The sequence below is a fragment of the Parasteatoda tepidariorum genome, chromosome 9 (assembly GCF_043381705.1).
Source record: "Parasteatoda tepidariorum isolate YZ-2023 chromosome 9, CAS_Ptep_4.0, whole genome shotgun sequence".
Lineage (NCBI taxonomy): Eukaryota > Metazoa > Arthropoda > Arachnida > Araneae > Theridiidae > Parasteatoda > Parasteatoda tepidariorum.
This window is the reverse complement of record NC_092212.1, coordinates 57,271,594-57,297,963: the sequence shown is the minus strand read 5'-3', so window position 1 is coordinate 57,297,963 and position 26,370 is coordinate 57,271,594. Positions and strand designations below refer to the sequence as shown.

Below are 26,370 nucleotides of genomic sequence, written 5' to 3'. Positions count from 1 at the left end.
TTGCGTAGTTTGGAATTCGACAGCATAATACAAGATTTCGTTGAATCCAAAAATCGCAAAAAAGTAATATATTAGATCATAAGATTCTGCAAAATAATTTATTACCGAAAAATATTATATTTTTATTTGTATCTTCATAATTTTGTGCAAAATACACTTGTTGTTTTTAAAGCTAAATTATTTTTGTCAACAAATTTTTTTCTCCCAAGTTCTTCGTAGGCCCCTGAATTTCGTAGGCCCTAGGCACGTGCCTAGTGTGCCTATAGGTTAATCCGGCCATGCATGAATATGAAACTAGATATACAATTTTGAAAATGAGAGAATACCAACTGGGATATAGAATTTTTAAAACGCGTAAATACAAATCACGATTCATAATTTTTAGATCGCGTAAATAGGAATCATGATGCATAATTTTTAGAATGCATAAATAAGAATTATGATGCATAATTTTTAGAACGAGTGAATGCGAATCCCAATGCCTTATTTTCACGTATAAATACGAAAATCAATGTTTGATATTATAAACCGCATGAGCAAATCAAGACATTGAATTTCAAACTTGTGTGAATACGAATCGCTACATAGGTTTTTAAAACTGCGTAAATATGAATCCCAATATCGGATTTTTAAATATCGTAAATAAGAATCGCAACATACAATATTCAAATCGCGTGAATAAGAACCGCAACACGCAAATATGAAAAGCTATGTTTGATATTAAAATTGTGTGAATAAGAATCGAGATATTAGCAGATTCCAGGCTTGGGACCTCTAAAAGGATTGTCAGAAGCAGAGTCCTTTGAACTACGAAAATCGGATCTATCTGGAGAGGGGGGGGTAAAAAATTCAGAAAATCTTATCTGCTGCGTGTAAAAGGAGAGAAAATGGCTAAAATAAGTAAAAATAAGAAAGGATTGGTAGCTATGTAGTTTGAATTTTCTGTTTCTCTTTGAAAATCGGGGAATTTTCTGAAAAAGCGGAATACTTATAAAAAAAACAGTGAAATTTTTAGTAAATCTGAATTTTTGATAAAAAAAAAAGCTGAAATTCAAGAAATAAAAGTGTAAAAAACCGGAAATCCGCTAAAAAGCGGAAAAATCTCATCCCTGTTTACTGATAAGCAAACTAATTATTTATTGCATATTGGAGTATAAAAAATTGAATAATTGGAGAACAAGAATAATAATATTGCATGTTAACAAACTTAAATCATTATTTTAAACAGCATATTAGAATTTAAACTCTATAATATTAATATTCTACCACATTTTTATATATAATAGTAGCTAAAGTTTTCTTATTCTTTCAATAGCTAATTCGTTTTTCTTTTTTCCCCTTTTTTTATACAAATACTAAACTCTTCAATATATAAGAAAAAGTCAAAGTGTAAAAGAGGAGAAGCATTTTCTAATAACCGATAAAACACAAATGTAAAGAAAAAATTTACAAAATAATTCACTGCATTAAAATAATTGAAAGAATAATTTGAATTTAAAATATAGAAGCTATAAATACATTGATTTTAAAAAAAATTTAAATTGGTAAATTGAAAAAGGTATAATGGATAGAATTCTAAAAACTGAATCCTAAAGAAATGACCAAAATTTACCGCAAGAAGTGGGTTTATTAGAATTAAAAATTGTGAAAGTTTTATTGATTTTTCAAGTACACAACATGCAGTTGTTTATACACATTCGTCTAAAGAAATTTACATGAAAATTTACATTTCTTCTTCAAGGCACAGCTAATCATGAACTAGTTGGCATAAATGTTAAACATATTAAGATAAAAAGTCCAACATTGCTAAATTGCCTTATCCCACCAGCCAATTCTCATTCTCAAAGCAGAAAAATTCATGAACAGGAAAGGGTATATAAATGCTCAAAATATTACTCCTTAATGAAAAGGTATGGTTCTTTTGTGTAACACTCAATTTAGCTACATTTTTTTCCTTTTTTGTCAACATTTTACAGTAAAAATGATGCAAATTCAAACCATGAAACGTTGGTAGCCTATACAATCATACATTAATAAATCAACCTATACATTTGTTGGTAGATCAAATTCTAATTACAGCTAACTAGGACACAAATTTAAACAAATATTAAAAAATATTTAAAATATTAAAAAAGTATTTAAAATATTAAAAAAATAATTAAAATATTAAAAAAATATTTAAAATATTAAAAAAATATTTAAAATATTAAGAAAATATTTAATCACATTAAAATGGAATAAAATTTAGAGAACATACATGGAGAAATTCCATTTTTAAAAGATGTGCCTTGGAACCATGATGAAAAGTTTGAAAAAAAGGCATTGATTCCATTGGAAATCATAACTTGAGTAGACTCATCTCCAAGTGAGACTATGGCATAGATTATGTGTGGAAGAATTTCATCACAGAAGTTGGGCTGAAAATGTTTATCACACATAATAATGCATTAAAGTTAAAACAGTTTAAATGATGAACTATTCAAAAGAAGAAAAAATATATGTTATTCTTTCATAAAAATAATGTGTTGTCATAATTTTTTGTTTTTTTAAAGCACCAAAATGTCAACAATATTAATAAATATCAGGCAACTTTTAAAAAAAATTACACCTTAGAAGCAAAGTGTAAGTTACCACTTCAAGGATGGATATGAGTAGGAAATATTCATTACAATAAAGTAAAGGATGTGAAAAAAATAGATAAATATGCATTTAAGTGTCTATAGTATTAATACATTTTAGGCCACTGTTTTTTAACAAAGTAAAGACATATTTTTAAAAACTATTTCTTGAAAAATATAAATTTAGAAACAAACTTTAAGGCACCCTTTTAAAGATAGACACAAGTAGAAAATAATGATTTCAAAAAATAAAAAATTCTGTTAGGCAATTTAATTAAAAAGGGTTTTTAAACATTAATAGTATTAATACTCATAAGATCACCTTTTTGCCAAAGGAAACACTTATTTTTGACTGCCATTTCTATAATAATTTGCAGCTCAGAAGAAAAATTTAAAGTATCTGTTTGAAGATGAAAATGAGTATAAAATATTCATTTAAAAAAAATCTTATAGTTCCAGCATGCAGAATTTAAGAAAGGGACTCTAATGGCCAATGGTATCAATACATATTAGGCCATTCTTCTTCCAAAAGTCTTCTTCCCTTGTTGTCAGTTATTTTTAGAAAAAATAAAAGCTTTCAAGCAATGTGTAAGGTTTAATATCATAGCACATGATTAGAAATGTTTATTTTATAACATTAAAAAAAGATCTCAATCTCATAAAAAAAATTTAAAATAATTTTTTTAAAGTTTAAGCTTTGTTTTTCCTCTCTAAGGTAACAAAATATTTTGAAGCACCACTTTAAAAATGGACATAAGTAGCAATTGATTTATGCCATAACAATTAAAGCTCCGACTTACAAATTTTTTTTCACAAATTTAAGTGTGCAGTACATTATTATTACAATTTAAATGTCTAGTAAAATTTATCTATTTTTAATAATATTTTATAATTTTTTTAAATTAATGTTCATGCTAGAATTTACAAATCTTTGATAAATTAAAGTACAAAGGTTTAGAGATCTTAAACATTCAATTTCATTTTAAATTTGACAAAAATATCTATTTAAAAATTTATTTACATTATTTCAATGAAATCAATCTTTATACAAAAGGGAAAAAATGAACATAAACAAAATCTTATTGGCTTAAAACTAATTCTAAAATTTATGATATCTAATATTTTAAAAATGTACATACCATGATTCTACACATAGGAACGAGGCATTCATAGAAATTGTTTTTAGTCAGCCCACTTTCTAAAATAGAACAAACTATTGTAGTAATCCACTCAGAATGATCCATTTCTAAAGGAATCCATAAAGCCAAATTATTAATTATTTCAAGATTGGCAGCAAACTGAGAAGTTGATTTCAAATTTTTTGCCTATAACAGAAAAAAAAGCAATAAAATATAAAGTATAAGTACAACACAGTTAAAATAGTAATATTAATACAGGGTGACCACAAACATTCAGAAAAAAATTCTTTGACTTTACCCTGAATTTCCAGACTTAGTTTATTGAATTTTCCTTATTTTTATAACTGGTGACATAAATTATTACTTATTTTACAGTTAAGCTTTACTATCATACATAAAATTTTTATTATAAAACACTTTTATTTGCTAGGTAAGTAGGCAGTTTATTTACATCACACTAAAGCTGCACAATGGGGTATTGACAACAGTCTGGGAAACATCTCTGAGGACACTCCGTCACAATTTGTGAGGCCACTTGCTCAATTTCGACATAAATCTAAAGGGGAAGGAAACTTTCTCCAGATCCCTGTACCCATGGTAGTGCTCAGCGATTGATTGCAGGACTTTCGATTTCACAGAATTTACGAGTACATATATGGCATGTATTCAGTCGGTCTTCACGGAGGCAAAGATTGAACTCCGGTCACTCCAGATTAGAGTCCGGTTTTCTAACCACTGGGGTACAGCAGCCTAACAACATTTATTGGCAATTATAATTGGAAATTAACATTTTTCTTAAATTTATTATAAAAACAATTTTTTTTAAAAATAAAGAACACACATTCTATAGATCACATATTGTGATAAATTACCTTTATCAATGAATAATTTATACAACTGTATGTATTTCACTCATTTTTAATATGAGCTCTGATTGAATCCGAATCAATGTTGTTTTCTGAGTTAAAAATTTCTTAATGATCAATATTCTAGTTGTATTTTAAAAACAAAAAGTTATTTTAATTCAAAAATAAGGCAAGTTTCAAAGTTGGTATACGATAGATTAAAAATTTCCAATTACTTTAGTGCTGCCTAAAAATTAGCAAAAAATGCATCCTACATTTATTTAAAATATGAAAAGTAAAACTTCGAGTAAAAAGAAACAGCAATTATAAATGTTCAATCAAACAACAAACTTTTTATTGACTGAAATTGCAAAAAAGAAATTTCAATTCTTTTTATAGTTTTACAAAGACTTTTTTGTATGAAACACCAAACAGTACTAATTTATAAAATCATCATATACAATTTGGAATTTTGCTAAAAAAAAGTTTATTTATTCAAAATTTTATACTTTATAAGAATCTACAAAAGAAGTAAAATTCATAAATTTCAAATTGAGATTTTATGGTCTTTTTTCCCTAACAAAAAGAAAATAACTGCACATTAATATTAATGCAGTTAGAGTACTTGACAGGTGTAAGCATCAAAATGTATTTATGCTTATAAATCTATTTTATAATGTGATATTCAAAAATAATATATTAGAATGTTAAATTTAAGTCTTAATAAGTTGACATTGCTCAAAAAACTTTTTTAGACTTTTTTAACACACAGTGAAACCTAAAGAAAAGACCACCTCTATGAACAACCTCCTCTGTTTATGAACACTTTTGGGAAAAACGGATTTTTTCCATGGACTCAGTGCTGAAGGAGAGACCAGCAAAACCTCTCCCAGAGACCAGGAAATCCTTTCACACCAAATAAGAAAAATGTTAATTATGGAAACAGGAAATATCAAAACATAAATGTAAACAAAACAAATAAGTAGATAAAAATATAATCAAAATATTTGCACAATGCTCTTATTTAGAGAGCTCTATTTGATGATCTCTGAAAAAGATCTATAACTTCCTGTTGCAGTCAGAGTGCACTATAAACGATGATATATTTTGAGAGTTGAAAGTTAAATTAGAAAAAATTAAGCATCTCAAACAAACAGCTTTAAAGCTAACTAATTTTTATGATATAAAATTAAATGCAAACTTAAACAAAGAACATAATTGTTTATTTAAAATAGTTCCCTCTTTCATTATAGGTAAATTTGTTTTTACACATAATTATATCAATAGGGATTTTTTTTAAAGCTTAATTTATTCAGGAATCTGGTTTTCATGGCGCCAACATAAGTGGCATTTCCACACGAAAAAAACGAGGCTGACTAAAGTTAAAATCGTTTGTGGAAAATTATGTACCTTCGATGACCCTTTGAAGTCAATGGAGGTAACCCCAAAGAACGACCTTCTCCATTGGGTACCATTTTACTGCAGAACAGAGAGTGGTCACTCCCGAGAGGTTCACTGTACAATAGAGCCTCAATTATCCATAGAATTGAGTGACAAGGGACAAAGGATAAAAAAAATCGTGGATAATCCAAAAAAAAACCTAAGAAAGTAAAGTGGTTTTTCTGTACGAGGGTTTCACTCTACCATCTTGTTCTTTATTCCCAGTTTCAATAAAGAAACGCACTTTATAAATTCTTATAAAATAATGAAGATTGAGTATGAAATATATTAAGATTATAGACAGCATGAGATTTGAGATAAATATTATACAGAACATAACAAAAAAGAAAATTTGCAATAAGTAATGCAGAACTTAATTGAAATAGAAATTTCAATATAACAATAAAATGGATTATAAAACATGCTCACATTCTGCGAATATACAAATGGAGATGCATAATTTAGAATGTTATTTGTGGAGTGGTGTTTTTTATACTCTACAAAAAATGAATAGCCATTTGTCGTTCCCAATAGATTCTTAAGTACTTCAGATGCTGTTTTCTTAACATCAATTCTACAATAAAAATTAAAAACAATTTTATTCGATTAAATTTTGGTCTGAAAATAAAACAGCGATTATATTAAATTGCATTCAAAACTTCAAATATTTTGTTTAAAAAATATTTTTCCTTTAATGAAATAATAAAAATATATTAAGTGCTCCGATACAAACAGGATATAATAACACAAATTCATATAATTCTAATTACATAATGAAATAAATGTAATACTAAATAAAAAAATTTAACTGCCTAATTTTCCGATAATTTAACTAGCTGCCACAAAAATTTAAATAGAATATTGTAAAAATTTGCATAAAATTGATCAAAAAGGAACTGGCTTAGAAATCAAGCCAGCCCCAAATAGAACTGATTTGAAATTCCAAGTACAAAATATGAAAAACACTGATACAAATTCACCTTTAGCAAGTAATAAAATTAAAAGTTTTGTAGCAAGACAAGATTAGTTTTACAAATTGATTGCCAGAACCAAATGAAATTCAAAAAGAAAGCAGCTTTATGTAAATATTTGCGTAGTTTTTCCCACACAAGAGAAGACTGATTTTACATTTCTGCTTGGTTCTAGCACTCAAATACAGCTATGTTATCCACAGTCAAAAATGCATTTAAATAAGTAAAAAAATTTAAACTTAGCTTGCCCCTTAAATTATTAGTTCCCTAAATTATTTAATAAAAAATATCATAAGGAGAATAATAATTGGAATTATAATAAAAATAACTTAATTAAAATTAATAAATTTCAGACATTAATTATACAAGCATGAAAAGAAAAACCCAGAAAACTACCTTTTATGGAACAAATATTCAATAAGAATATTAATGACAGATAGATAGCTCTGCTGAATAGTATTTAACCCATTACTATTCACATTTGAAGATGGTTGCAAAACCACAGATGAAAATGCTACAGGTCCTATAGCCCCAAGACAATTACTAGCTGCCTTTTGAACCTAAAAAATTCAAATATAAGTCCAAAAAATAGAACCTAGTTAAGCAATTCTTAAAAATAAATAAATTCCATACTTTTAATACTTTGTTTAAAATTGGAAAAAAAAAGGTAAAATAATAGTTTATGCTATAAACCCAAGTTCAGATAAACAGAGGAGAATCAAAATTTAAAAACAAATTTTAATTGACCTCATCATTATCCAAATTTTAGATATCAAATGCTTTGGCTTACAAAATCTTTGATTATCAAACATAATTTTTGCTAAGAAAAAGGATAACTCACTAGATTTAGTAGGAAAGATGTCATAATAAATTTTTTATGAAAAATTTTCTATTATTAGCCAAATGACATAATAAGGCAAAAAAAAAAAAACATTTGACATTAAGACCATTTAATAATAAAATTATAAAAGCAAATTTTTTAAAATACTAAATTAAATAACCTCAATAAAATTTAACTTAAAAGCAATGTAGGGAAATAAAAGTTGATGACAATTACCTTTTGTGATGCGTCATCAGATGCACAAAGAGACGTCAGTTGGCAAACTAACTGATGTAGAATACAAACTTTCACATTTTCAGAGAATAAAATCTTTTCTGTAAAATTTGAAAAATTACAAAAATATAAGTGAAAATTATAAAAGTGAATAATACACAGTTTATTATATAATTCCACGTATCAAAACTAAAAAAGTTTTTAGAGACACCTTTACAGAAAACTAAGAGTTTCATAGGGGCAAAGTTCAAGAATTTATTCAAGTTTATTTTAAAAATTCAGTACTCTTCTCTTCGCAAAAAGTTTTCATCATAATAATAAAACCTGAAAAAATTATTTAGTTTACCCACAGTGAAAAAAGAACTCTAATCAAACTCTTCTCTAAAAAGGAAAATTCTGAGAAAACAGAGAAGAATAGTTCAAACTGTTTGAATATGTTAAGAGCTGAAAAGCTTTACCTAGTTAAAATGCCAGAGAGTAGAACAAACTTAGGTACATCGATTTGACTGGTAAAGTGAAAATAACTTTCTGAAATTATGAGCTGAAGATTATTTTTTCGTAAAATTTTATTGTGAACTTTTTTTAGTTTATTTAGCTTAGATTTTTTACAGAATAATTTTACAAATCAAAAAAACAAAATTCTTGCCAAATAAAGAGTCATGAAATCATATGGAAACTAACAACCAAATTGTACTAAAAATATGCAGTCAATAAATGCTTAAATTAGATTTTTTTTACAGTATCATTTTACAAATCAAAAAACAAAATTCCTGCCAATTCTTCGAGTCATGAAATCATATGGAAACTGAAAACTAAATTGTGCTTAAAATATCCAGTCATGCAAATATTTAAAATTGGAAAGTTTGAGAAATTCGGCCAACACTCCACTGGCTCAATATTACAAAACAAGCACATTATAAAAAATAAGATTAAACAGCAGATTGAGAAAAAAACATGATTAAATTTTACCTTTCAGAGAATTTAACATTCTCAACAGTCCAAGCTGCTGCAGTTTCAACTGTTCATTTAAATGCTGAAGACCTTCAACAGTGCCCTTTCCCATCATTTGACACGATTTCAGAAAAATTATAATTTCCTGTATAGTGGATGAGCAAAAAATTTTCATTTTTTAACATTAACAAATTAAATCTATGAGCATTAATACTGATAAAAGTTAACCTTTGGCAAAATCTTTTTAAAAATTATAAGAAGAAGCAAAGAAAGATCAGTTTCATTGAATCAAATTAGAAAATTGTACTGATTGACATAAATTATATTTCTAACTTTGATATGCATGAAAAAAAATGGATGACTAGATTGTGTTGTTTGTACATGCGCTAACAGCAACGGAGTAAAATATTAAAGTGGTTGGTTACTCCTACTCTCGAACAATAGCCTTTAAGCTCAGCTATTATTTTTGTACACTGAGACGGATTAAAACTTAGTTATCTACCTAGATTACCTAAAATCATTTTTTTAAATGTTTATTTCATTAAAAAATTGACTTGTTGCAAAAATTATGTTCAGGCAACACAAATCAAAAACTTATTTTATTTAAAAATTCTTAATATGTAAATTTTAAGAATTAAAAATATAATTTTTAATCTTCTTGTCTTGCATAATATTTTAAATTATGACCTTTTCATTTAAATAAGAAAAACAATACAAAAATTAAAAGTTACATCTTTTATTTTTAACCAGATTTCAAGGATTAAAGTTAGCAATGAAGGCAAAAAATTTTATGATGACATAAAATAACAGTATCGATAGAAAGTAACATTAAAAAAAGAAACAGGAATTTTCGCTTCAAAGGGAAAAATATATATAATATATAGATTATTTTACGTAAGAAAAAATTTCTGAAAATGCATGACAGAAAAAAAATTATTTGACAATTTGGTATTAAACATTTTTAAATTCTGTACTTTTTAAAGCTATATAAAGAAGAAAATAGTCACAAATTACCTTTTCTAAAGAGAGACTTCCATTTTTATACTTGATATCCTTATACTTGCAAGTAAGATTTTCAAATACAGGATTATTTGGAAAAGGGTCCAAAAATGGGATGTAATCATAAAAATTGTCAGAATTTTCAATAACAAGAAATGACAACAAAGATAGCACCTGATAAAATAAAAAAAAGATATTGTAAAGTGGTGGAACTTCTTTTTTTACCAACTTTTTATTTTATTTTGTATGTTTATAAGAGGTACAATCTACAAAACTTGTTTCGAAGTTTTGATAAAATAAATTAATTTAAATAAGAATTCCATTGTTAAAAATAAGTCACTAATCAGTAGAATTATTTAACATTAGTTCTTTGAGCATGTCCTATGTGAAACTTTTAGATTAGTTTTAAAAGAGACGAAAGATGCAAAATTCTTATATAAGAGCAGCCGTGGCTAAGGGGAAAAAAGCGTCGGCTCCCTATGAGGTAATTCCAGATTTGAATCCCAGTGGTGACTGGTTAATAAAAATCCTGCTCCAGTCTCGCACCAACCACACTGCTGACATAAAATATCAAAAGTGGTAGACAGATCATGGGTTAGAATCCCCTTTCTGTCAGGTTAACTGTGGGAGGTTTTCATAGTTTTATGTAATCCTCCATGCAAAGCAAATGTGGGTTAGTTCCATCAAAGAAGTTTTTTCCAAAGACTAGTTTGTCCCTAAGTTGGATCAGGGATTACCTTTATATTTTCGGTTGGGATAAGAATTACAAGGTTACAGAGTTAAACATTAATAAACACAAACTCAGAATTGGGTCGGCTGTTTAACGCCGGTTATAAAAATAAAATATAAAATAACAATTTGAATTTTTCTCCCACACAAATACAATTGATTAAAAAAAGATTATTAAAGATTGATTAAGAAAAGTAACTTTAGCTCACACAAATATTGCAAGGTAGAAAATTAAAAAGTGGTAGCCAAAGTTTCATTAAAGCTGGCACAAATTAGTTGTTTTGCTATAGCTTAAAATTTTGCATTGTATTATTGCAGTATTCTACATTCTGAATCATTTAGTTTTACTGTAACAAAAAACTAACTATTTCTCCAAAACCATAGAGGAAACAAAATAGTTATGTTACAACTATTAAGTATCTAGGATGACAGAAGCTAATATTTGTAAAATGAAAGGTTTTGTTATCTAAAGAGAATAGAATAAGTAGTAAAATTTATAATATCTGTAATATTGCACTTACTTTTTTTCCACTTTCACCTTCATTCACAAAGGCAGTCAAACAATTTACAATAAAAGGTAGGAACTCACCAATGGTCTGTTAAATATATTTACATATTAAAATTTTATACTCATTGAAATGTATTACACAAATTAACAAATACAATTTCTGAAAAATAAAGTAACAGAAAAGACCAGTCAAAATATATAGTAAATTAAGGTTATTTTACTTAAATAATTTACAAATATCTGCAATTGGGTACCTGCACTTCAAAAAGAAGACTATCACAGATACCAACACATGTGACCTGTGACATCAGCTCCAGTTGATCGTTTATAAACAAAATGGTGTGTTAAAGCTGAAATAAATTACTCCACATAAGATCGAATGTTAATTAACCTGAATTTAATTAAATACAGCGTCGCATTGCACATCAAATTTATTGAAATATAATACTTTCCCTACTACAAACATATTTAAACTAACTTAGATTTATTATTTGTTTATGTATTTTTGTAACCGTGATATATTTTCGGTTTGTGTACCTGGCAACTTTGATGCAAAGTGAGTTTGTTTATGTTCTACGTGGCTTCAAGCCTGTCTTTGTGTTAAGAAAGAAATATTAGTGAATGAATTAAAATGTGCCACGTAAAATTGATACTTGACAGGCTTGGCTCACTCAATATTGAATGGAAAGAACAGTTGACAACGTAAACAAATGCCACGTTTCAACAACTAATTAGGATCGAGGTACACACACTACATCACTGGCAGGTATCCCATTAAACAAAAATAAAGAGAATTTTTTTGCCAACAAATGGAATTATATTTGGTTGAATGGCACAAAAGAAGAACATATATATTTTGTTTGAAATAAAAGCAGTCTTACTAATTCTGACACAGAATAGGATGCTTTAGGTTCATGGAATCTATAATTATCACGAAAATGACAACTGCCCCACCCACGGAATATAAAAAATTCATGTAAATATGCATCAAAGAAATTATGTACGTTGTAATCACAATAATTTTTCATCTATACTGATAGTAAAAGCAACTATTAATAATAAAGTAACCATCTACTAATAATAAAATGAAAAATCGCTTCAATTTTTAAATGAAAATTAAATAGATCTAAAAACTTAGCATCTGCTTTATAAAAAAAATAATAAATAAATAACATGAAATAAAAAAACTTTAGTTACCAAGAAAAAAATCCTTAAAATAAAAACTTATGTGATAAATGTACCATGCACTAAATTATTTCCAGTATTCAAAAAAAATATCTCTTTTAATAAAATATATACAAAAATTTTATATAAATTCTTTTTAAGATGTTGTTTAAATCACAACTAGAATCAGGGAATCAAGAATCTTCTGCTAGCTAAATATAAAAACCTTTTAAAACCATAAGCTTCAAAGAAACTGTACCGTTAAGTACTGAGAATACAATATAGACATTCAGAAATTATTTTATTTTCTTAGTATCAGAGTGAATTAATCACAATAACATGAACAACATTTATACAATTTAGTTGTAGTAACCTGGAAAAGTATTATGTATGTAAATCACAATTAAAATTAATTATAATGAGGTAGAAAAAAAATTTTGAAAATCAAAATGAATAGAAAAAAAATTTGAAGTTTTATTCCCTTTATTAATTATTAAGAGCTCTGAAAACATATTTTTCATGTCTGACTGATTAATGTACTTTTATTACCTCTTTAAAATTTGATATAGTTGCTTTAAATAAACAGTACAGAATATCACAGCAATTTTTAACACAGGCTTCATATTTTTTCTGCTTCTTTCTAGAAAGAAAAAAAAGCATTCATTTTAAAATTGCATTGTAAAAAATAATATAATCAATTCAGCCACAATTGCAAGATCAAGTTTAAGAAGAAAAAGCTTTAAACTCTTAACAACTACTTTTCAAAAAAATATATAGAATTTTTTGATGATTATAAAAAAAAATATTATTTCATTGTTTTGACAAAGATTATCAGAACCACTTCATAAGAAATCTCGTTTAATATTAAGAAACCAGTATGTGACTTACTTATTAATCAATAGAACTTTTACAAAACATTTTCACATTTTTATCACAAGTTATAGATTGTTACTGTCTTTAAAATTAAACAAATACTAAATTAGGTTTATTTTTTTAAAAATCAACTATGTCCTCATTCAAACAGTACACAGTACCTGCCTGGTCTCACTGTTTCAAATTATGATTCTTGAAATATAAAGAAAAAAAATAGTTAATGTAGAAGAGGCTACAGCAGTCCAGATCCAGTCCCTCATCGACACATACATGAAGTTAAAAAGTTACAAAAGTGTCAAGTTATTAAACACTTAAAATCAAATATACTTTTAAGAACATATATCCACAATTTGGATTAAAATATCAATAAGAATTAGAAGCAGCAATTAATTCACAATATATTTTGAGAAAAAAACTGTTATACTCTTTATAAATAAACATATTCTAAAATAGATAGCTGCTGTGACTACTTAATATCTGTACCTCTTCAATAATACACAATATTACCACCATGTAAAAATGCAGCTACCGATTATTTACTATGAATATTATTTAGAATGTTGAAAGTGTATTTTACTATTAAAACAGGCTTTACACTTAGATCCAATAGTTAAAATTAAAAGAATTCTTATTACTTATTAAGTTATAATTATTTTTTTAAATGTTTTATACTTACTGTTTTTCATTCATGAAGTTAATTATAGTAGACACAGTTTCTTTTATAACAAATATGTTGCAATTACAAATATCATTGATTTCGGGGGCAAGCAGCTCTATGAAACTGAGATACATGAACAAAATATGTCCTTCTTGATGTGCTGTAACTGCATTGCAAAGTTTTATGGCCAAAGACAATAAAATATTCTGAATACGATCCTAAACATAAAAAAAAAGTTATCAATTTACAGTAAAAGTCCATTATAACAATAATTGAAAACAATTATGGAAGTTATATAGCAGATTTTCAATTGTAAACTAAAAGAAGAGACATGAGGAAACATGGTAGATATTTGATCAAGAAAAAACATATTCGTGATTGCCTATGCATGTTGTCTTCAAAAATATAAACTATTAAAATTGTAAGAAAGAAATAAGGTGATATAAAGTTCGTTTTTCTCTTACCTATAATTGATACTAGAAATAAAAATTTTCACTTATTTTGGCCTTTTTTGTATAATATTGCTAACTAAAACAACAAAAAAATGTAATATTGTCAAAAAAATTCTCATATAAATAGAAAGCTGAAAATTAACTCATTATAAACATACAATTTTTGTATCAATAAAATTAGCATTTTGATGCTGAGTTGAAACTTGTAATAATAGCTGACTTGTCGCAATGTACCTGACTTGTTATATCAAGCATTCATAGTATTTGAATGGAAAAATTATAAAGCAGATTGTAAGTGTATCTCAAGTGTATATAGGAACATAGATATTTCGTAATTCTAATCAGGAATTTATGTTTGAAAAAACAATGAAAAATATTTAGAAATATCAAACTTTTATTAAAATGTAACATTTAGAAAGAGTATTTATAGCAATAAATATGTAATTCTAAAAACTCTTGATGATACTAAGGTATTAAGAACTCTTGTTATCGGTTAAAAGAATAAGAAATGCTTTGAATATATTAAAAAAACTTACGAATATATAAGTTAAAAACGCAAACACCACTTTCAATTGGATAAGACTAATGAAATTCCCTGCTTTCAGAGCTGTAAGTCACTAGAACCGAACTTACTTTCAAATACTTAATGGAAATTTTTTGAAAGACAATCAGAACATTTTACAATCAAAATATCACTTAATTACATAAATATACTCATGAAAAATATACTTCAATTTTTTACCCAAAAAGATGTACAAAAATTTGCAGCACTTGCAGACTGCACATGGTTAAAAACTGGTTGGGAACTAATGTTAGGGATTAATACAGTGATCAGCATAGCTGACTATTCATCCAAGTGCCTGTTTTAAAGCCCAACAAAGTAATTATGTCAAGCACACAATTCTCAACTAATCAAGCTTATACCTGTTTGGTGAGCCGCAATGGCTCAGGGGACAGAACGTCCGCGTTCCAATTAGCTGAACCGGGACCCAGTGATAGCTGGTCGATATGAATCTTCACCCATCTTGCATCGACCACAGTGCTGGCATGAAATATCCTCAGTGGTAGATGGATCACGGGTTAGAGTCCTTTTGCCGTTAGGCTAACCTTGGAAGGTTCTCATGGTCTTCCCCGCCATGCAACGCAAATGCGGGTTAGTTCCATCAAAAAGTCCACCACGAAGACAAAATTTCTCCCAATACTTGATCTAGAAGTTCCCTTGTCTTCTGGATTGAGTACAAGGCAACAAAGTCAAATATCAGTAGTCGTAAACCCAAAAATTGGGTTGGCTGTTCAACAATGGTTGTAAAATAAAAAATACCTGCTTGGTGATATTTTTTTAAACTTAACAAAAAAAAAGGTTTATGACTATTATAAATTTTAAAATTTATAACTTACTTTTTTTGGTTAGGTGTTTATTACTGCTACTAATTTTACTTTTACCTACTCAAGTCAAATCAAGACTTTGTATAAAAATTTCACCTCATATTAATTTCTCCTTTTTTCTTTTTGGCAATGCATATTTTAATACTTCTAATAAACTCATTTTCTAAATAAGAAAATTATAAAAAAGATAGAAATCTTACCTTTTGCATGTTCAAAAATGCAATGAATGATCCATTAAACTCTTGATTGGACATAATATAAGAAATAGTTCCTAATAGGTCTTCATAGGTTAAGGAATATGGTTCAGTCAATTGACATTTTGGTCTATAATCAAATGAAAATTTAATATAACATAAAAACTACTATAGTTAATTCTGAATAAAAAATATATTTCAGAATTTTCAAATAAATAAATAAATGCAAAACTTCAGAATAAAGTATATTTATGACTACAGTGTCTTAAATTTAAATTTTACAATCAATCTCAAATTTTAATGCTAAAATATTACTAACATACAAATATATGAAAATAGTTAAAGTAATTTTTCACTTACAAATGAGAAGTTTCTCTATCCTTCAACATTGAGAGTAAAGATATAAAAAACAAATCTAGCTTGCTATGAAAAGTTGCTTCACTAACCTAAATCAAAACATTTATATTAAATTATTTGGCAGCTGTGTATACTGTGTAGCTGTTGGCAGTACATATGTTTTAAAAAAATTGTTAGAAATATTGTAGACAATTAAGAACCATCTTTTTTATAGTCTAAATTTTGAAATTCATAGCACAGATGGAATAATCGATAAACTAATTTTAAAAAATAAAATAAAACACACCTGCAACAGCCCACCGAGGGACAGGAAGGTCATAGAGGTTAAAGTTACACAATTTGGTGTCTAAAGATGGCAATGGTAACAATGTGAACAAGATTATGCACCAGTCGTCTTTGGTTCACAGACAAGCTGGTCTGCAATTGATCAATTAAGACCAATTGATCAGCAACTGAGTGGGCTTCAAGCTACCTTCGGGGATAGAGCATCATTTCTTCAAAATGATAGCTCAGTCTCTTAACAACTGTGCCATGACTGATTTATTAATTGCTGGAATTCATTAAGGTGCCATTAAGGTATAAGATTAAAAGACAGAAGCATTCCTTTCACCTTAATATAATAAGTCACGAGAGAGATTCAGTCAATTTAGAATCATATGACTCCCTTAATATTAGAATCCTCAATCTAACCGAGTCAGAGTTGAGACATATGTTTAACAATTTATGATTGGCTGAGAGTTAAAACTCATCGAAAAGAGACTAAATAAAAACTTCCTTCTAGGCTTAACATAAAGGAATCGACAAGGCATCTCATCTAACAGAATTTCAAAATTACAGGCATGTATTTTTTTTGTTGTTGCTTAAAACAATAGATTTCAACTACAAAAAGTATCTATATTATGTAAAATAATGTTAAATAACCATAAATTTTGTGGATTAATTACTTTTCTAAGAATTACAATAATTACAATGGGCATTCTGATCAAGTTATTTAAGCTAAGTAAATAATTCATTTTTTGATTTTTTTTGATTTTTTAAAGCTACTTTAGAAAATGTTGCACATAAACTAAAATTAAAATTCATAAAGAGCTTCATTTAAGAGCTTAATTAGGCAATCAGTAATTTACACAATTTTGGCGTACTTCAACTGGTATAAAACGAAATATAGCTCGATATAGTTGACATGATTTTGATATGGAGTAAAAAGGCAAATTGGAGAGAAACCGTATCAAGTTAAACCATTTTTTTCTTCCATACAATTTTGAAGTTGCTTATTGTCATGTCATAACTATCTAACTATGTCAGGAACTTTACTTAACATCAAAGAAGAGTTATCTAGTATAGACACAACTTGGAACTTTAATAAATATTTGTATTTTCTATACAAGGATTTCATTAAATTATATAATTTTATACAGACTAAATACTTTTTTTAAAAAAAACAAATACATAAAAATTTGTATTACTACTTTTACCCCAACCTTAAAATAAGCTCAGACAAATAATAAAATATATTTTATAGTTATTAAAGTTGTTACTAAAGCTCTTAATTCCAAATAAAAATAATAAACTATTTAAAAATAAATTAACTAAGAAAATTTGGATAAAAATTCTAATGTTTCTTGAATTAAAAATAAATTTTGCAAATTCGGTTAATGTTTATGCTTAAAAACAGTGTTATATTTTAACCTCCTGAGTAATGTCACGTCTTTTTCAAATATTAAAGTTGATGGCTTTCCTGTGTCAAAAAATTAGTCTTCCCCATGTTATTCATAGGACAGTAGAGTGTAGTAGGAAAATTTCAGTTCAATTTAACCCTGAGGCTCCACGATTGTAAAGTTAAATATTTAATATATAAATTCTGAATGATACCTAGCTCTTTAATTTCTACTTTAACTTTCTTGAAATTAAGTCATCTTTAAAGCAAATATAAACATTCAAACCATATATGCCACAAGTAGGACTGTATACACTACCGGTCAAAAGTTTGCAAAAATTTTGAAACACACAAAGAAAAAGTCTAAATTCAAATGTTCACAGAACTGCGAAAAATCCTTCAAATTGCATGAAAATTTTATATGTTTTAAAGTGAACCCTCTACAGCGAACTGAATCCAGCTTTTCATCATGGGTTGCTTTTATGGTGAAAACATTTTTTAAGTTTGAACACTTGCCAAACTTGCAAAAAAACATTTTTGTACTTTCTGTCAATAGAAAATAGTTATTTGAGCAGTTCTATGTAAGCCCTCAAAATTTCAGATCAATTTGATTTTTTTGACGAAGTTATAGAATTTTGAAAAACATGTTAATTTTCCTCAATTTTTGAGCATTCCACATATGCGGTCTTTTGGTCTATACATCTTCTACCAAAGAACTTTTTAATTTTAATGCTTTCTATATTTTCAAATAATTAATATTGATTATAAAACAAATATTCTTATTCATNTTTATTTACAACAGGTCAAATATTTAACATATTCTTATTCGTATTTTGTAATTAAATAAATTAACATTTAAATCTTAGATTCCTCGAACCATCCACCTTTTGCTTTTATTATAGCCTTACATATGCATAGCATTCGTTCTAATAAACCATTAATCACTTCAAGTGATATAGAGTTCCATTCCTGTTGTAAAATGTCCCCTAACTGATTTCGATTCGAAATATCAGAGCATCGAATTTGTCGATCCAAATGATCCCATAAAAGTTATAATTATATTCATAATAAGTTCCTTGTAATAACAATAATTACAATAATGAATAAGAATATTTGTTTTATAATAAATATGAATTATTTGAAAATATAGAAAACATTAAAATTAAAAAGTTCTTTGGTTGAAGATGTATAGACCAAAAGACTGCATATGTGGAATGCTCAAAAATCAAGAAAAGTACACATGTTTTTCAAAATTCTATAACTTCGTCACAAAAAAAAATCAAATCGATCTTAAATTTTGAGGGCTTACATAGAACGGTTCAAATAACTATTATCCATTAAGAGAAAGTACAAAAAATGTTTTTTGCAAGTTTGGCAAGTGTTCAAATTTAGAAAAATTTTTCACCATAAAAACAACCAGTGATGAAAAGCTGGATTCAGTTCGCAAAAAACAAAGTATAGCAATTTAATCATATGTAACTAACTATAGAGGACTCACTTTAGAACATATCAAATTTTCATGCAATTTGAATGATTTTTCGCAGTTCTATGAACATTTGAATTTAGATCTTTTCTTTGTGAATTTCAAAATTTTCGCAAACTTTTGACCGGTAGTGTATAATAAATGTAAAGATACAAAATAAATAGAAAAATTGGTGCATTAATGTAATGCAGGTAAAAAAAAATGGCAAAATGTGATTAAAGCAAAATTATAACAAAAATCAAAAATATTAAATTCCTTAAAAGAAAAAATTATTGTAATAATCTAATTACATACTTCAACAGGCACAACAGAATCTAGGAGTGCTTTAGCTTTAGTTGCTTTATTCCTAAGATTAGACTGTGGCCAAAAAGATAGGATTCTAGCTTGTATCTTTGGCAAACTTGCATAAATTATTTCTGAGGTACTCAGTTTGAGTCTATCAGCGATTCCAGAAATTGATGACATATCATCATTGAAAAATAGAATAGGCACTATAACTGTATAACAATTTCTAAAATAAAGAAGTTAAGAAAATTAATTTCATGTCAACAATATTGGAGGATCAATGAATAACTAAACAAAGGCCATTAAGCTAAAACTATATTATTTAGAAATACAGAAACATGCTTGAAATGTAGTTGCTGGTGTGACAAAAAGGATTCATTCTTTACACTCAATGAATGACAGTGCTTGTCATTCAAGTAATGATAAAAGGATGATAATTCAGATATCTGGCAGTCCACTCATTTTGTTTCTAAAATAAATGTGTAATGGAGAGACAAATGAAAAAAAAAGACAAATTCTTGTTGATTTTTTGGAGCTATGAAGCTTAAGTCAATGATCAGCAGTACTTGAAAATGTTACCCAAGATTTGATCACCAATTAAATGCGACACTTTAAACTTTCCAATGTATACTACTACTGCAAAACAACACTAAGACAAGACAATGAAGCAATTTCTATCAAAATTTAAATAGTGATCCTGAATTGTGACTCCTTAGTCCATGTCTGTCTCCATAGAACTTTCCAATTTTCAATGAGCTTAAAAAAACACTACAGCAACACTAATTTCATACAAACAATGAAGTTGTGTAAAATATTAATAATAGATGGCTCTGCGTAAGCTGTTTGCTATGCATTGTCTAGCGTAACCTAAGAATGGTCAGTTGATTCCATCTATTTGTCTCGTCTAGTAATGTCAAGTGTATAAGTCTGATAACTTTTATGTGTTTGCTTGTTGATATTTTTTCTTTTAATCCACAAAATCATAGAACAAAAGATTTTTTTGTTACTTTAATAGCATCACAAGAAATTATAAAATTAATTATTTAAGTCAGCATGGGACTAGAGCATTAGTTAGTGTTACATCTTCCTAGGAATTTCAAACATTTAATGTTTGAAAGTCCTAGGAAGATTTAACCTTGACAACAAATATATGGATCACTCAAAAATATATAAAGAAAATTTATTAGTATTTCATATGATTTCTTCTCATGATACCTTAATAAGTTATAAATTATTTACATTTTATGATATACCTTTTCAGAGAAAAAGCTTTCAAATTATTACAAATTAGACTAGAACAAGCGTGCTGTACAAATGACCTAAACAGCAACCAAAGACTTTTAAGAAACACAGCATTGTATGTCTAATGTCAAGATGATACAAATTCCTAAATATGTATGCACAAAACGTTTGAGTTTCTTTGAATAAATTACACGGAATAACCCCTGACCTGTTATTTATTATCTCTATCTAAAATTTATGTCTAAATTAATTTAGTTAACTTCCATACATTAAAAATTCATTGCAGTTCACATCCTCAAGAATAGCAAAGGGAAATTCAAGCAAACTGTATTTAGCCATGATCCATCGATGAAAGATATACTCCAGGTGTGTTTCAATAAAATTTCTTGGAGAATCGTAACCGAACACAGATGATAGCTGCATTATAACCTAAAACAAATACACAAGAAAAGACACAATTACATTTTAAAAATGAAAATTCTTAGTTTTTTACCACAATCAATTTTAAATTTGGAATGTTTAAATCTTACCTTATATACTAATTCTTGGTCAACTTTTTTTGTGTGAGCCACTTTACATATCATGAATAAAGATTCTTTAGTAAAACAAGGAAACTCCAACATTAACTGACTTAAATAGTGAAAAAAGGTACTAATTCTGTTTAAGTAATCATCCGGATGTTTATCCTATGGGGGGGGGATAAATAAAAGCTTCAGATTATGAAATTTTATATGTCAAAATACAAAATTTGAACAAAATCAGTTGAGAGAATCTAATGAGAAATCAAATTTAATTTGAATCGAACAACATTTTAAATTTGATTAAAAACTTTAGCAAGGAATAAATTATTACAATTATAATATTTTTAGAAAGGTAATTTAAAATTTAACAAGAAATTTCTAGTAGAAAGTAAAAATAACAAAACCATAGGATAAATTTAGAAATATATGATTAGTTATTGTTGATTAGATAAAATAATTTTAATGCCAGATAAAAAATTATAACACAATGATAATAGCTTTTTGTTCGATCAATATACTGCTAATACTCCGAGAATATCTAAGAGTGACTATGTTTTTTTCACAAAGCTCCAGGTTTTATAACAGTATTTTCAAATTAACTGAGAATTTGTTTCTAAAGAAAATAATCACAAACTCTATATTGTATTTCAAGTGAAAAGCATAACTCACCTGTTTTTGTAAATAGTTGAAGATTTCACAACAAGCAAATTCATAAATAGCTTCTAAGGAAGTCACGGGAATTGAATGGTTTATTTCAGTAGAAACATATAAACGTACAGAAACATAGGAACTGTTCAAAAATTTAGAAAAAGACATCAAAATGGTATTGTTATCACTAAAGCTGCCATTTAGTCCTTTATCGTCACTTGGCCAAGTTGCAGTGGGTTCTACCTACAAAAATATTACCTTTCTTTAAAAAGAAAAAGATCACATTAACAGGGTTGCCACAGAAAAAAATGAACAAAATAGTTGCTTTTAGTAGCCTAAAGCATGAAAATAGTCGCCTAAAATTATGAAAATAGGTGCCTAAATAAGAACAAAAATATATCAATATTACTAAAATTTTATTAAATGACTTCATTGTAATATACCATGATCCATTAGTCAAGATAATAGTCAATATGATAATTTTAAAGTAAACGTTAGTGTTCCAGCACTAAATTTTTACATAAAAAAATTTTTATATTAGCAGAAAATTAAATACTTTTAAATACTAGAATTAATTCAGAAAAATAATTTTTTGTTAAAGAAAAACATACTCTTTCTAAAAAATTTTCCCTTTTATCAATAATTGATTTAGCAAATATATATATACTGAAAAATTATTACTAAAATTCGAAATTCACGCATCATAATATTGTATTAAAGATAGGGTTTTTTAAAATCGTGAAGAATTTCGTAGCAATAACTGTTGAAAAGGCGACTGAGAAACAAAATAGATTCACATTGGAAGCTGTGCAAATTGAGCTCATTAAAAAGTGATGAGTCAAATTTACAATTCAAAATTTTTTTATTTTTCACGAAAAATAATTCATTATGTTCAGAAGCTACCGCGGGCTGCAGGTTGTCAACCCAATTTATGCTATATAAAAAAAACACCGCGAGAAGCACAGAAAAGTCTCCCAATAGTCTCTTTTTCCCGAAAACAGTTGCTTTTTTAGCCTTTTCAGTCAAAAATAGTTGCCATAGTTGCCTCAAGTCGAAAATAGTTGCAAATAGTCGCGTTTTAGTCGCCTGTGGCAACCTTGCATTAAATATTTACTTAACTTAGTCATCCAGAAATGTTCCCACCTTAANTAGTCGCATTTTAGTCGCCTGTGGCAACCCTGCATTAAATATTTACTTAACTTAGTCATCCAGAATGTTTTTAAAGAATAACATAACAAGAAAAATAATTAAGTTTTAAGTTCAAAAGCTTATATAATTTATTCACATGAGCTATAAAAGAAATTAAAGTTAATTATTACCTGTTACTTGAGTTTCATATTGTACCAACACAAATGTTTCATTTTATATAGATAAAAACAATTTCATAACATAAAAGCATACCTTTAATATAGAATGTAAATTCTTGGTGACAAGAAGAGAAATAGAAGGTGATTTACTTTCTTCCAGTTCATTTTGGCTATAAATTGAAAATTATTGAGTTAATAATATTATAAAATCAATCCCTTCAAATGCAGCAGCTCTACTAGCAATAAATTACAGCAAAATAAAAAACATTTTGCTTATAGAAACTAATAAGCTACTCTAGTTTAAAAATTGAAAATTAAATTGAATATATTTAAAACTTTACTTATGGAATACTTGATAATGTGATAGAAATTATGAAATAAATACAAGCATTAGAATTAACTCTTTGGCGCAGCTGGGACACCGGTGTCCCTTTTATTTATTTTTTCCTAATGCTCTAAAAACAAGCAAAAAAATATTTTGGTATTTTTTTAATTATAAAAAACAATCTAATATTAACTAAAAATTTGATAGATTATCGGAATTATATTTGTACTACAATATAATAAATATACAAAAAAAGTAGCTTGAAAATAAAATATTTATCCATATTCAAAAATGTATTTTATACATAACTGATTTTATAAAATCAATAATTGATTTTATAAATTAAAGAAATTTAAATAACGAATAACATGTTTCTCTTCAATCTAAATAACTGCAAATTTGAAAAATTATTCTTTGGAAGTGAGCAACTTTTAGAAAATTTTACCTTTAATATAGAGAAAGACACCAGTGTTTCATGCTGTATTTCAAACCATAAACTATTAAAATGCTAAATATAATATTTTTCACTTATTTTGACCTAAATTTCATACAAAATAATGGAAAAAAGTAGTAAACATATGTTTAATAAATTTTTTGCATCAAAGGGTTAATAAAATTTAAATGAAATCTGATCCAAAATAACTGAAGATATAATATACGATTAAAGAATGTATGTAAAGAAGCCCGTTAGATAAAGTATCAAAAGTCATATTGTAAATATGATTAGAATAATTTATTACTACTGGTATCAAAAATATTGTTGGACATACTATGAAATTCATGAAATGAAAGTTAAGAACTTTAATAAAGTAGAAAGTATAGTTTCGATTGCTCTATAGAAATGTATGTAAGAAATTTTTTTATTATTGATACTTGTTTTGGTATTTTCTTTTAACAGTAAAGAGGTATTTGTTTTGGTACTTCTTTTAACAGTATTTTTAGTTGGAATAATTTATATATAAATTTTCTGTTAATGATGAAGAACCTTAGCTTTCTTCGGTAAAAAATCTCTAATCCTTCAATAAAAAATTTATATAATTAAAACAATGCAAATTGCAAGCTAGTGTGATGATTAAGTTTACTTTTAAACTCTAGTTTACTTATATAAATGGATCATTAGTGTGATATTCCAAGCTCCAAAGGAACAGTGTCAAGGCACTGGGTAGTCACAATGAAGATTACTTTGAAGGGAGAAGAAGTCAGTTCAATCCTTGCTGACCCTTAGAAACATACATCATTAGTGTATTCTTAAAAAATATTTACTAAATTAAATTGTGTTTCTAATTAGTTGTGAAGTTATTGAACATTATTGAACACTGACCTTTAGGTTGAAGTTATTGAACACTGTTTAAAAACTCTAAATTAAAAAAAAATATTTTTAACCAAACAAAAAGCACTTTTTATTATCAATAGGAAATATAAAGGAATTAATTTTAATCTCAATACAATAATTTGAAAAACCCATGTTCAAATGAAAAAAAGCCACTGTATTAAATTTTGAATCAATGCAAAATCATTCTAATTGCAAAAATCATTAAGTAAGAAAAATAAAGCATTAAAAATTGTACTACAAATTAACTATTATTTAAATTCCAAATTACATTACTATAGCATAAAAAATATTTTCATATTTTTAAATATTACATTATGTTTTCATAATCAATTATTGCTATATACGCGAAATTTTTCTGCGCAGCTTCAAGCTAAACATTTTCAACATTAAGCTCAAGCTTAAACAAGCTCATGCATTTATAAAGATAATTAGAATTCCATCACAAAAGCTTTATTGACGTCTATTGCAAACATTTCCTTGACTTTGACAATACGAAAAAAATTAAGTATGACTTAGAATTTTTCTAGTTATCAGTTAATCCAATTAATTTAAACATAGTTTTCAGGAAAAGCGTTTTAAAGTTTTAGATGATATTGTATTGCATTCAGTATTTAAAAAAAGATCTATATAATGAATTCTGAACACTCGAAAAATTATTTCAGAACACTTAAATATTGATCTGCTTCAGATATTTTTATCATGATGCTTAACACTTCGGCACAGGTGTTCTTTTTAAGTATATATTTTTTCTCACGCTCTAATTGCAAACAAAAATAGATTTTGATATTTTTCAATTATAAAAAACAGTCTAATAGTTACTAAAAAAATATGTTACATTATTGGAAATATATATGTACTAAAACATAAAATCTAAAAAAAAGTAGCTAGAATTTTTTTTTCCATTCATATTCAAAAATTTATCAATAATTGATTTTGCAAATTAAAAAATTTTCAATGATGAATAACTGCTTCTCTTAGGTTTAAATAACTGCGAATTTGAAAAATTATTGTTTAGAAGTGAGGCATGTTTTGAAGATTTTACTATTAACACAGAAAATACATTGATGCTTCATCATGTAGTATTTCATAACTAGAAATTATTAGAATGCTGAATATAACATTATTTATTTATTTATTTCACCTATATTAACACTTAATAATAAAAAAAAGTGTGAAAAATATATTTTATAAAGATTCTGCATCAAACAGTCGATAAGTAAATTTAATGATA

General features: G+C 26.8%; 1 protein-coding gene across 3 annotated transcripts in view; it reads right to left on the bottom strand.

Moving 5' to 3' along the window:
* Positions 1-26,370, bottom strand: part of LOC107442312 (serine-protein kinase ATM) — an 88,106-nt gene that overhangs the window by 32,730 nt on the left and 29,006 nt on the right. For all 3 annotated transcript variants that reach the window (XM_043051168.2, XM_043051170.2, XM_043051169.2), the window contains exons 21-37: positions 23,576-23,651; positions 22,196-22,417; positions 21,536-21,691; positions 21,274-21,434; positions 19,773-19,989; positions 16,342-16,427; positions 15,988-16,111; positions 13,968-14,167; positions 12,968-13,058; positions 11,268-11,342; positions 10,033-10,191; positions 9,037-9,163; positions 8,071-8,168; positions 7,410-7,573; positions 6,472-6,616; positions 3,758-3,943; positions 2,258-2,417 (exon numbers count right to left, since the gene is read on the bottom strand). In XM_043051168.2, the coding sequence (XP_042907102.1) occupies positions 2,258-2,417; positions 3,758-3,943; positions 6,472-6,616; positions 7,410-7,573; positions 8,071-8,168; positions 9,037-9,163; positions 10,033-10,191; positions 11,268-11,342; positions 12,968-13,058; positions 13,968-14,167; positions 15,988-16,111; positions 16,342-16,427; positions 19,773-19,989; positions 21,274-21,434; positions 21,536-21,691; positions 22,196-22,417; positions 23,576-23,651 (2,447 nt within the window). The remainder of the gene's footprint in view (positions 1-2,257; positions 2,418-3,757; positions 3,944-6,471; positions 6,617-7,409; positions 7,574-8,070; positions 8,169-9,036; positions 9,164-10,032; positions 10,192-11,267; positions 11,343-12,967; positions 13,059-13,967; positions 14,168-15,987; positions 16,112-16,341; positions 16,428-19,772; positions 19,990-21,273; positions 21,435-21,535; positions 21,692-22,195; positions 22,418-23,575; positions 23,652-26,370) is intronic.